Source organism: Coffea eugenioides, chromosome 4, assembly GCF_003713205.1.
Source record: "Coffea eugenioides isolate CCC68of chromosome 4, Ceug_1.0, whole genome shotgun sequence".
In the NCBI taxonomy this organism is placed as follows: Eukaryota; Viridiplantae; Streptophyta; class Magnoliopsida; order Gentianales; family Rubiaceae; genus Coffea; species Coffea eugenioides.
The window spans coordinates 19,759,080-19,769,663 of record NC_040038.1 but is presented as its reverse complement, the minus strand read 5'-3'; the positions used below and the strand labels follow the sequence as shown (position 1 = coordinate 19,769,663).

The window sequence follows — 10,584 nt, the reverse complement described above, 5'->3', positions numbered from 1 at the left end:
CCGGGTCCGGATCACGAGTCTATATATCTATCCTTACCCGAAAAATGTTGACGGGTCCGGTCCGGGTCCGGGTCTAGACCCGGACCGTTGACAGCCCTACTCCTAGTATTACCCAAAAAAAAAGGAATAGGTGTTTTTGTATACAATACCAACGTATGAGAAAGTCCAATAGATTACGTTTTCAGTCACTAGGCTCTCATCCAACGGCTCAAATTTCTGCTACCAACGATCCAACCGTGCTCATACGTTGAATGTCTTTCCATAAATAGGCCGTAGAACCACAGTCTAGTCTCTCATTTTTTTCGTAAGCCCTTCTCTCCTCTTCTAAACCCTTTCTAGGGTTTTTACTCTGCGTTCGGTAACTCTCTAACTCTGGTACTTCTTCTTAAGCACCCCGATGAAAACCTAATTTCCATACGCAGCATGAATATAAATTTATCTATGCATTTATCTTGTGTTTATTATATTAGATTTGATGATTAATGATGTAAAATTCATGTTTATGTGGTTTCATGCTCTAGTTCTTGATGATTTATTTTTTGAATGTTGGTTTGGTTTTGCCGGGATGGTGTCTAGATTGATGATTAGTGATTTGTAAAGAGCGATGGACTTTAGTCCTGAATTGAAATGCTTTTCTTTGAAACAGAATTCATTTCAGTACTATTTATTTGGCAGTTAAAAGATATTGATCCTTTTGTTTTGCGAGTTTTTTGGCATTAAATCTTGTAGAAGGGGTGTAGGGTAATAGCGGTGTAGTGCTTTTAATTTATGCTTTTCAAAGAGCAGTTATTGTGCCAAAGACGAGTTTCTCAAGTCTGAGGTACTGTAACGTTTTCTGGAATTTCAAGAAACAAATGGAAATGTTAGTTCTGGTATTTTCCAATGGAAGGAGGGGGAAGTGGGTGCTGATGGAAATAGACGCTTTTTTGTCATTTACGTGTGCAAAAGAATATATGACCTTTTAAAGTACATATGGCCTTGCGAGACTTCATTTTTTATTTCATTTTTGATACGTCAGGAGATGAGGTATCAGGTATAGGCATGAGGGTGGCAGCCAGTTTGTTGCTTGTCAGTTTACTTGTATGCAAATTGCTTGGGTCTTTTATCCAGTAGTCCATGATTTTGGATGATCCTATTGGTTTGTTGAGGCAGGATTTCTGAATTGTTGATTACCTAATTTTGTTACAAATTCATCTAGCCCAGTAATGTATTTGGCTTCATATCTTTCTGAATGTGTTGTCTATTTCTGGCTAGGCCTTTCACTGCAAGTCAATGTAAGTGCTATATATTTTTGCATTTTACAGTGATGGCTTTCTTCAATAAAGCCCGAGGCATACTCCAGCATGCAGTAAGGAAGCATATTAATCATGAAATTTCTGCATCTAGACCGTCCATATTTGAAGCAATACGATGCATGTCTTCAAAGCTCTTTGTTGGAGGTACTTTTGTTGTTGTTGTCGTCATTGATGAAATACCAGCGATTGCAAATGTTCTGTTTAAATCTGATGATGCCCTTTATTTTTGCAGGGCTCTCATATCAAACCGATCAGGCAAGTCTCGAAGATGCTTTTCAAAAGTATGGAGAAGTTATTGAAGGTAATGGTTCTCACAAAGCAAGAATGGCCATTGAATTCCTCGTATTAGTAATCTGCCAGTTCATCAATATTCCATACTTATTCTAGCAGTTTTCCTAGAGTGGATAAAAACCTGTTCTGCTTACTTACCTAATTGCTCTGAAAATATATCAATTTTGATAGTTTTGTTGAAGAATTATTCTGATAGGTAGAACCGCATAATTGGGCTGGGATATGCACATCCATTCTTCTTTCATGGCTTGAAATTGCGGAAAACTTTTTGTTTTTTTACTGTAATTCCTTTTAGATTTTTGCCTGCACCAGGTTTGATTACCTCTCTCGACAAATACCCTCGAGATATTTGGCTATTTGCTGCCTTGTTTGTAGGTTTATTTTCTGTTCAATTATTTGACATTGATATATTTGTCTGAGTTTGTTTTGCCATTCTGCAGCAAGAATCATTACAGATCATCAAACTGGTAATTCCAGAGGTTTTGGCTTTGTTACTTTTCAAAGTGCTGAGGCAGCTTCCTCTGCTATCATGGCCTTAGATGGAAAGGTACCGCTGCATGTTTCTTTTATTTATTCTCTTCCCTTTCTTCCCCTTTCCCTGCATGACTGAATCTGCACTGATTTTTCGAAATAAGTTACATGATCTACATGGAAATAAACAATTTGGTGGTGCTACATAAAGTGAAGTTATTTGCTTCATTAGATGCAAAGGGTTGCACTTTGGAATTGCTGGCACTAAAGAGTTTAGGTTTTATTATTTGCATTCTTCTATTTGAACTTTCAGTTTGACCAGTTCATTGTGTGTGTACTATAAAATTTTCTTTCAGGAGTTTCAAGGACGTGTCATAAAAGTGAATCATGCTCATGATAGGGCACCACGAGGAGGTGGTGGCTACAGAAATTATGGTGGCGGCTATGGCGGTGGTGGCTATGGCGCTGGCGCCGGCGCCGGCTATGGAGGCAGCGGTGGCTATGGTGGTGGAAATTATGGTGGTGGTAATTATGGTGGTGGAAATTATGAAGGTGGTAATTATGGTGGTGGTGGGAACTATGACAATAATTTTGGTGCCAATCAGAGTGGTGGAAGCAGTGGCGGTGGATATGGTGCGACTGCTGGAGACAGCTATGCAAGTGGTGGTGCGGTTGGCAGTTATGCTAGCACTGAAGGGTCTTATGGTGGTAGCAGCACTTATGCTAGTGGAGGAGGCAATTATGGTGGCAATAATTTTGAGAGTACAAATGTTGGCTTTGATGGTGGGAACAATCAGAATTTTGGTGTTGCTTCTGGTGGTGGTGCAACCGATAACTACTTTGCAGGTAACGATAATGCTGGCGGCGGTTTCAGTGACACTGGGTTCAACAGCAATTCTGGATTAAGCTATGGTGCTGGGAATCAATATGGTAACAATGAGAACAATAATGTGGCTAATGCTGATGGTAGTTATGACCAAAATGATGGAGGAGGGAGTTTCCAGGATGATGATGAGTCCCACGACGTTTTGGACAGAAGGGCCCCATAACCATACTAAGTCTGCCTGCATTTGTGCTCACTGAAATTTGCTCTCCTTACCCCATGTCTGTGGCTCTCAACCTTTTCTTTTTGATGTTGGCTTATAGTTGTTTTATGTCCCCGCAATTGCAAATCTGTTAGTACTTCTTAATTGGGCCATGTAAACTTGAATTGTTACATTTTTTAACTCAATTTGGTAATGAGAAGTTTGTTTCAATGCCAGTTAGGCTTAGGTTGTCTGTGTTGAGCACTTATCCTGTTATGTTTAACCGCTTGCTCTGATGGAAGTCTGTTTCATGTAGCTTGGCGAGGAAATTGCAGCATTCTTCAGTTTTTTTTGAGAATTTCTTGTAGGTTATTTGTGCAGCTAGTCTTTGGGTGACAAGAAGTAACAGTTATAACTAGTTTTATATAGATTGCCGTTTCTCAACCCATATACATCCCCTCCCCTCCCCTTCTAACGGCTTCGGTAGAAGTATAAAGCCTAGATTGGTAAGCAGGCCAAATTCTTGACTACATTTGGTAGACCCAAGCTTCATTAATGTTCTTCAAGTTGAGCATGAAGAAGGGGGAAGGCGTCTGAAAACCTCCACGGGGGACTGAAATCAGGTGAAGCTACTAATTGGGACCACGACACGCAGTTTGAAATTTTGATTATTTTGCGCGTTTGAAATTTTTTTCAAATTTGGATTGTTTACTTATTGATCGGAGCTTAAATGAGCTTTTATGAATGGAGTTCGAGTAGTTGAACTTCTTACACTAAATTTCACAATCACACTAATTGAATCGAGTTCAAGCCAAATTTGAAAGTTTATCAAGCATCAAATGTTGTTCAACTTTGATTTGATTAGTTGTTGAATTAAATTTAAACGAGCTCTTATCAAAATGAGTTAAGATTGATATGAGTATCAAGTAGCTTAATTCATATTTCAGTCCTAGTTTTATGTTTTTTTATATGTTAGTTTTGAGATTTCACACCTCAAGGTCCAAATACTAGAAGATTTTCCTAGTTGTTTTACCTCTAATTTTTGTGTTTACCAGCTTATATGCATTGTGTTTTGAACAAAGATTACTAACTAAAGCGTTCACTGTTCAGAGAGTTATGTTGAGTTGGACTTCCATTGCTTAACACCTGAACTATTGTGGAGTATATAGATAAAGTTGGGCATATTATACCTTTCCATGCTATAGATTTTGTTCTGTACTGTTAGGGTATGCAAGACAATCTCTTCTATGGTTGTGCAATATTTTCATATGTTAGTTCCAAGGGTTTCACACCTCATACGGTTAAAATCTTTTGTGTTTACCTGCTCATGCACAACGGATGCTGTTCCCATGCCTTCGTGTTTTGAATGGCAAACTAATTTAAGACTTGCAAAGTCTGGATGAAAAGTTGCCAACTGAAGAGTTATACATAGGTTGCCCTTCGATTGTTTACCAACTGAACTATTTTGAAAGCAAAAATCTGCGTTCCTAGAAATTTATGCCATGTACCTCTTACCCACTATTAAAACAAAATTGACATTTTAGAAAGTTATGGTGCTCTTTGTATCTGTCAATTGACTTTGGCAAACAGGGGTTATTGTTGGTATAGAAAGGTTAATTAAATTTCCTTTCTACCAAGATAAATGTAATTCGGAGCAACGGAGTCCCATAAATTGCGCCATAAACAAAAAGAATAGGTGCTGCCCATTTGGTTTTGACTCGAAGGATGGTGTTTCAACTAAAATTAGAACCGCCTTGATATCATCTTTTGCAGAAGACGTAGTACGTCTCATCCACTCAACAACGAAATCTGTGATGAGAAATTTATAATCTTTTTGCCTGAGTAGTTTATTGGCTAATAGAACAGCGCCAAAGAAGTCATTGAGCAGCTGCTTGAGCTATAAAAACAGGGTTTTTATCGCATCCAAGAATTCCAAACAACACAACCAAAAGAAATTAAAAATTGGGTAAAGGCAATCAGCATCAGAAGTTTAGAAAAGAAAGGTTTCTCCAGAAAACATGTATATTATAGCGTTCACCGAAGATTAATCTCTATATAAGACGAGTAAAGTTTCAAATTCTATATGCCTCCTCTCTCTCTCTCTCTCTGTTATCGATGTCAACCTATTGTGAATGTTCATTTTCATCAGGTGAAAACAATGCCCTTTGAGCATTCAAAACTACAGGAGAGCCTTTTCGGGCTTGTTCCACAATATGCTTTATCAAGATCTCTTCCATCCCATCATACCCAATGTCATCCTCATCCTCCCTCGAAACGATACCAGTTGTCCGGTAGTAGTCATCTACCCCAACTTGTCGAGTGGAAAATGTTAATGGTGTTTTATCGGTGAATGGCTTCCCTTGTGCTTCATAAATCACGTCACTGTTGTGAAGCCAATATTCTTTCTGGCCACCAGTCTGCAATAATTCTTGTTTGTGGCTATCCGCTTCCTCAAGCTCATTTACCTTTGTGAACTCATCAAAAGGCTCATTATCCGCATCAAGAGCTTCCGCTGATAAGTTTATCACCACAGGTTGGTCTGCTTGATTTGGTTCCTTAAAATCTGGACTTCCTTCAGTTGAACAGCATGCAGATTCACTCTTGCACAACTGTCTCCAATAACTTGTTTGCTGTGATTCCATGTTTCGAACCTTCCTTTGGCTATTCTGCAGTGCAATTTCAAGCTCCTGGATACGTTGCTCCAATCTTGATTGAATCACTTCATGCAACCGCAAGGTCAGCTCCCTGGGAGAGACTGCATAATGAGCAGATTGAGTGGTGGAGCTACCACTTCCGTCCTGCTCTGCATAAGGTTGAGGACCACTTTGTCTAGCAAAGGCCCCAGCCTTCAGCACTCCCTCTACTGCATCTGGCACATAATCTGCATCAAGCTGGCAATGCGTTTAAAGTTCTGTCAGAATTTTGGATAATCATTTAAATTCAACTACTGCAGAACTAACAAAATTTGACTTGACATATTAAATGACATGCGTATTTGTTTCAGATGTTAAGCAAATCCTGCATGTTTAGAATTGTGGAAGATCTCTTAAACTTCTGAAGAAGCAAGAACTAAAGGTATTTATATCACTAAGTTAGCCAGGACAATGTTATACTCGGCTGGTGTATAGTGGGAAAGGAGATTATTTTATAACCTTCTCATTTGGCAAAAACATATAATACGAACTGATAAGAGTTTTAAGCTTTAGCGAATGAATGTATCTGTAGATACAAAAGAAAATGAGAAAATGCCATTCCATTCCTATGCAACTAAATGAGCTGGCACATACATTACTGCATCAGTATAAGAAAGTGATGCAAGACACTGTCCTGGGTCTTTACTCCCTCATCTTTCAAAGATTTTCATCCCTTTTTCTTCTTGCTTGGGAAACAACTAAAAAAACAACTAAAAACAAGAAAAATATATGCTAAATTTATTTAAAGCTGCAAAAGCCTCAGCTTTACACTAAAATTTCAATCCACAACCTGCATACGATATCCACACATTTCCCTGTGTTTACCATTTGGCGATGAGATAATGAAATAGGAAATTATTGAAGATCTCAAGTTCTAGGTGAGATTCCAGTCATACTGCCTAATCCAGGCTAAGAAGGCAAACAGTTTGCAGTTACGATTCCCTCGATTGATGAACCTACTGGAACGATTTTATCAATTGAGCATCCTTTATTTTACCCTTCAACAATCACACACTGAGTCACCATATTCTTTATTACAACCCTTGAACAATCACCTGCTGAGTCACTGTATTACCAACATAATATATAGCCCATTTCCCACTAATCCATCTCATAATAACCTAACAAAGAATCAACTTCATAAATCAAATCACAAGGATGTGAATGTGCCCGAATACTCCAACCAATTTCCTTGCAACATGCTAAACTTCAGGACTTTATAGTTTCTGCATGTCACAACAGTTTCAATCTGCAATTACCAGATGAGGTGCCATTGATCCAAGAAATGAAGAAAAAGGCTATGGTTCATGACATTTTCACAACACTACATATGACAAGAATCCACCAAAAATTGTTTCCCAGGTTCTCAGCCTTTTTTTTGGGCTTGTTGTGTGTGTGTGTGTGTGGGGAGGGGGGGTGTTAGTGTAGAGTGACCTTCAAGGAATCCACTGCACAGCTAAGTGCCATAGCAATAGCTCCTAATATAAGCGCCAAAACTTGTTTGGCAATGCTTTCTTTGCAATTCATGCAGATAATGAACACATTTTTTATTACTCTTCCATGATTGGGAAAATTAGAAGTCTCGTTATGTGTCTAAAAGGCAAATAGATCGATGCAAAGATGGGACCAAACAAGACAATGGACTGAAACCTATAGGACTGAATTGTTGAAGATTTGAAACTGGGATTCATCCAGTTAGTCAGATTTTTGTCAGATTGTCTATTTGCTTCAACCAAAAACAGGAAAAACCTCTTTGCATTATTTGCAAGTACAAGGAGATAAAGATAACCACCATTGAGGTAGAGGTGTCTCGGATGGACTGGTTTGAGGCAATATCCAATTTGAACAACCCTTCCGTTTTTCCAAAAATAACAAACTGACTAACCATCTGAAGATATATGAGATAATAAAATAACAAAAAACACATAAGTGACATGGTTGAAAATCAGAAGTCAAACTACCAAGAGTGGACAATTATAGAGTTCCACAAGAAAAACAAAATCTCCATACCGACCTATGCATGACTGCATATATCTGCTAAAGAATTTACGTTATCTAATTCAATCCACAAGGAGTGACTGAGATTCGTTCATCATTACTGACCCAACGATTTCAAGGTAATAAAGACATCTTATAATTTGCTCAAGGTACTAAAGACATCTTAGAATTTGCATACCTCAACTAGATTTGATATCTTTCTGTCCAATCTGCTAGAGCTCATGTTTAATTCTAACCTCTCAAGTTCAGCTTCAAGCTCTGCTTCAATTTTGCTAAAAGATTCTTCCTCTGCTTTCTGATCTTTATATACGTTGTCACAGTCATTCAACTTCTCTTCAGAGGAAAATGCATGTAGAGGCCCATTATTAAATGGATCATTCTGCGTATCCTGTGATTCCGAATCTTCAACAGCAAGCTCTTTCACAGTTAACGAATCTTTCATCTCAAGCTCATCCTGTAAATCCTGAACCAAACTCTCTGTTTGTTGCAACAAGTCACTCAATTTGTCTACTTCTCGTTTATTAGTCAAGAAAGAAGAGATTAGGCCAAGAGATAATCCCAGACAGAAAAACAGAGCACCCTGTGATGTCCCTGATTCAAGATGGCAAACTATCAGGAAAGCCACAATATTTACAAAAGGAGGAAAAAATAATTTAGCTCACTGAAGGACAAAGTTATAGAGAAAGTGCATTTACAATTTAAGAACCAAAGATGACAAACAACCTGGACTAGAAATAGGCTTAGCAACGTTAAAAACATATCTAAAAGCTCAAACTAACCGAAAAACAAATTGATTGCAGTAAATAGTAGCAATGACACACTTCTTTAATTTGTTTGGAACATCAAATCAATAACCACACCACTATATACACCATAAACTGATTGCAATAAATAGTTGAACAAGCCTAAAAGTAAGCATACTAACCACCTTGCAGTCTTTGGTGCTTTCCTTTTACTCCACAAGAAAGGCTCGATCTTCTATGCTGTTCCATTTCAATATCAGTTTTAGCTTTTCTGCGGAACTCCATAGACCCAAGACTAGGCAGTCGAGGAACTCCAAATATGTCTTCAAGATTGGTAGCTGTGTGAAGCTTGCTTTGCACAGATCCAATGGACAAATTGCAAGAATTAGCAATTGCTCTACTGATTATCCTGCTCCCATCTGTCACAACAAATGGCTTAATGGTTGGTGTGCAAGGCGAACTAACAGAGCTACAACTGTACTCTGCTGTTTCAGCTCGCTCTTTGTACAACTGAGCCAAGAGACAACTTTCCATGGAGTTTAGAGGCATTAGTGATTGTCCATTAGTTCGTCTGCTCCTGAGACTGCTCTTCTTCCTTGCAAAACCATAAGAAACAGCTGTTTCTCGAGTAGAAGGTAGCAATGACAAGTCCTGATAAGTCTCATCTTTATCACCACACATTCCAACTCCTTCCCTAGCCACTTGTACATCTTCATAGCTCGAGGACCCAGGCACAAGATTTGAAGCAGAATGAGTACAACAATCAGCGCAATCACCGGTTGTAGAAGCTATATCTGGCACAGAAGAATCTCGCGACAGCCTCTCTTTTTCTAAAAACAACTCTACTTCTAATTTTTTACTGCACAATACATCACAAGGCCAGGAGTTCTCACCCTTGGCTTGCTGATTGCTTGATAAGGACTCAGGTCTAAAAGTAGGACTCTCACATGATGAATCCGGAAAACTCCTCCTACTCTTTACAAAATTCTTCCAATGCTGAGCTACATATCCAGCTCCAGCAGCTGCTGCAACTACCCATATGTCCATTTTCTATCCCTTTTTCTCCAACTCCAATCCTAAACTAGTTGAAGCAAACAAATTGCGTCTCTTCTAAAATCTAAGCATCCAAATATCCCAACGAATCAGCAACTAAATACGTTCAGAACATAAAACTTTCCACCAAAAAAAATGAAATGCAGTCAATGCAGTTAATCTCCAGACTTGTAGAAATATATTCAAGCAGAGAACCAGAACCCCTTCTTCTACAACTCCTATTGTCAGGTAAGAATTAAGCAAAAGGAACCCAACATGTTCAGATTATTCTCCAAGAAAACGAATCTAAGCCAAAATTAAGGATTCTTAGTTCTTTAAAATCCATATTCAGATTATCAATGCCCATTTTACCAACTTTACCTCTGAACAGAAGAACTTCATCAATCAATCAGAAGAACCCCATTTGCCAGAATTATCAAAATCCTCGGAATTGTCGAAAATCAGCAAGAACCCGGTTCAGAAAGTTCCACCAGAAAAGTACCCAATTGAAAGCTACACCTGAACTTTCAACCCAACCTAAGCAAACCAGCTATCAGTGAAAAGGACGGGGGACAACTGTTAGAGGAATACTTGTGACCTTTTCAAAAGGATGATAATTGGGAAAGAAAAAGGGAAAAAGAAAAAAGGGATTATGGGCTTAGTTCTTCTGCAAGAATCGTGAGAAAGTGAACTTTTTTGCTATGTAAGATGGAAAAATGGGCATGTGGAGGCAAAATCTATGGGGTCCAAGATTCCAAGAAGATTGTCAGCGTGAGGTGCAATTGTTGCCGGATTTTGTTGTTTTGGTTTTTGGTAATTGGAAGATGTTTACGTTGTAGCGCCTTCTGGCTTGGCTGCTCTGTTTATCTCTAATTCAGCAATATAGGACACGACAGGACAGAGTAGTCCCTCTTCCACGTGTAGTGTTTGGTTTTATTTTTGGGAATTTGAAAAAATAGAGAAAATAGAGATAGGAAGATTTAAAATTTACGAGAAAGACATGAATTTTTTGAAAATTTGAAAATAGAAATGTGGA

At 38.5% G+C, this 10,584-nt stretch overlaps 2 protein-coding genes across 5 annotated transcripts; one reads left to right on the top strand and one right to left on the bottom strand.

Moving 5' to 3' along the window:
* The first annotated feature begins 296 nt into the window (after positions 1–296).
* LOC113767640 (glycine-rich RNA-binding protein 3, mitochondrial-like) lies at positions 297–3,328 on the top strand. 3 transcript variants are annotated; one of them, XM_027311796.1, is made up of 5 exons: positions 297–358; positions 1,305–1,439; positions 1,528–1,596; positions 2,027–2,133; positions 2,414–3,328. In XM_027311796.1, the coding sequence occupies exons 2-5, from the start codon at positions 1,307–1,309 to the stop codon at positions 3,104–3,106; spliced, it is 1,002 nt and encodes a 333-aa protein (XP_027167597.1). In that variant the 5' UTR covers positions 297–358; positions 1,305–1,306; the 3' UTR covers positions 3,107–3,328. The 3 variants fall into 3 exon arrangements, with proteins under 3 accessions (XP_027167597.1, XP_027167596.1, XP_027167598.1); XM_027311795.1 differs by having other exon boundaries at positions 297–375; XM_027311797.1 differs by lacking the exon at positions 297–358 and having other exon boundaries at positions 1,285–1,439.
* Positions 3,329–5,071: 1,743 nt separating this feature from the next.
* LOC113769508 lies at positions 5,072–10,372 on the bottom strand. Of its 2 annotated transcripts, none has more exons than XM_027313969.1 (3): positions 8,699–10,372; positions 7,952–8,364; positions 5,072–5,973 (listed from the first exon to the last, which is right to left on the bottom strand). In XM_027313969.1, the coding sequence occupies exons 1-3, from the start codon at positions 9,561–9,563 to the stop codon at positions 5,206–5,208; spliced, it is 2,046 nt and encodes a 681-aa protein (XP_027169770.1). In that variant the 5' UTR covers positions 9,564–10,372; the 3' UTR covers positions 5,072–5,205. The 2 variants fall into 2 exon arrangements, with proteins under 2 accessions (XP_027169770.1, XP_027169771.1); XM_027313970.1 differs by having other exon boundaries at positions 8,702–10,372.
* Positions 10,373–10,584: the final 212 nt, after the last annotated feature.

Excerpts from the sequence above, each read along its gene's own strand:
- LOC113767640 (XM_027311796.1), top strand. The coding sequence starts at position 1,307 with ATGGCTTTCTTCAATAAAGCCCGAGGCATACTCCAGCATGCAGTAAGG. Across the intron at positions 1,440-1,527 it reads TTCAAAGCTCTTTGTTGGAG|GGCTCTCATATCAAACCGAT; the intron begins GTACTTTTGTTG and ends TTATTTTTGCAG. Across the intron at positions 2,134-2,413 it reads TCATGGCCTTAGATGGAAAG|GAGTTTCAAGGACGTGTCAT; the intron begins GTACCGCTGCAT and ends ATTTTCTTTCAG.
- LOC113769508 (XM_027313969.1), bottom strand. The coding sequence starts at position 9,563 with ATGGACATATGGGTAGTTGCAGCAGCTGCTGGAGCTGGATATGTAGCT. Across the intron at positions 8,365-8,698 it reads GCACCAAAGACTGCAAGGTG|GGACATCACAGGGTGCTCTG; the intron begins GTTAGTATGCTT and ends ATCTTGAATCAG. Across the intron at positions 5,974-7,951 it reads AGATATCAAATCTAGTTGAG|CTTGATGCAGATTATGTGCC; the intron begins GTATGCAAATTC and ends ACGCATTGCCAG.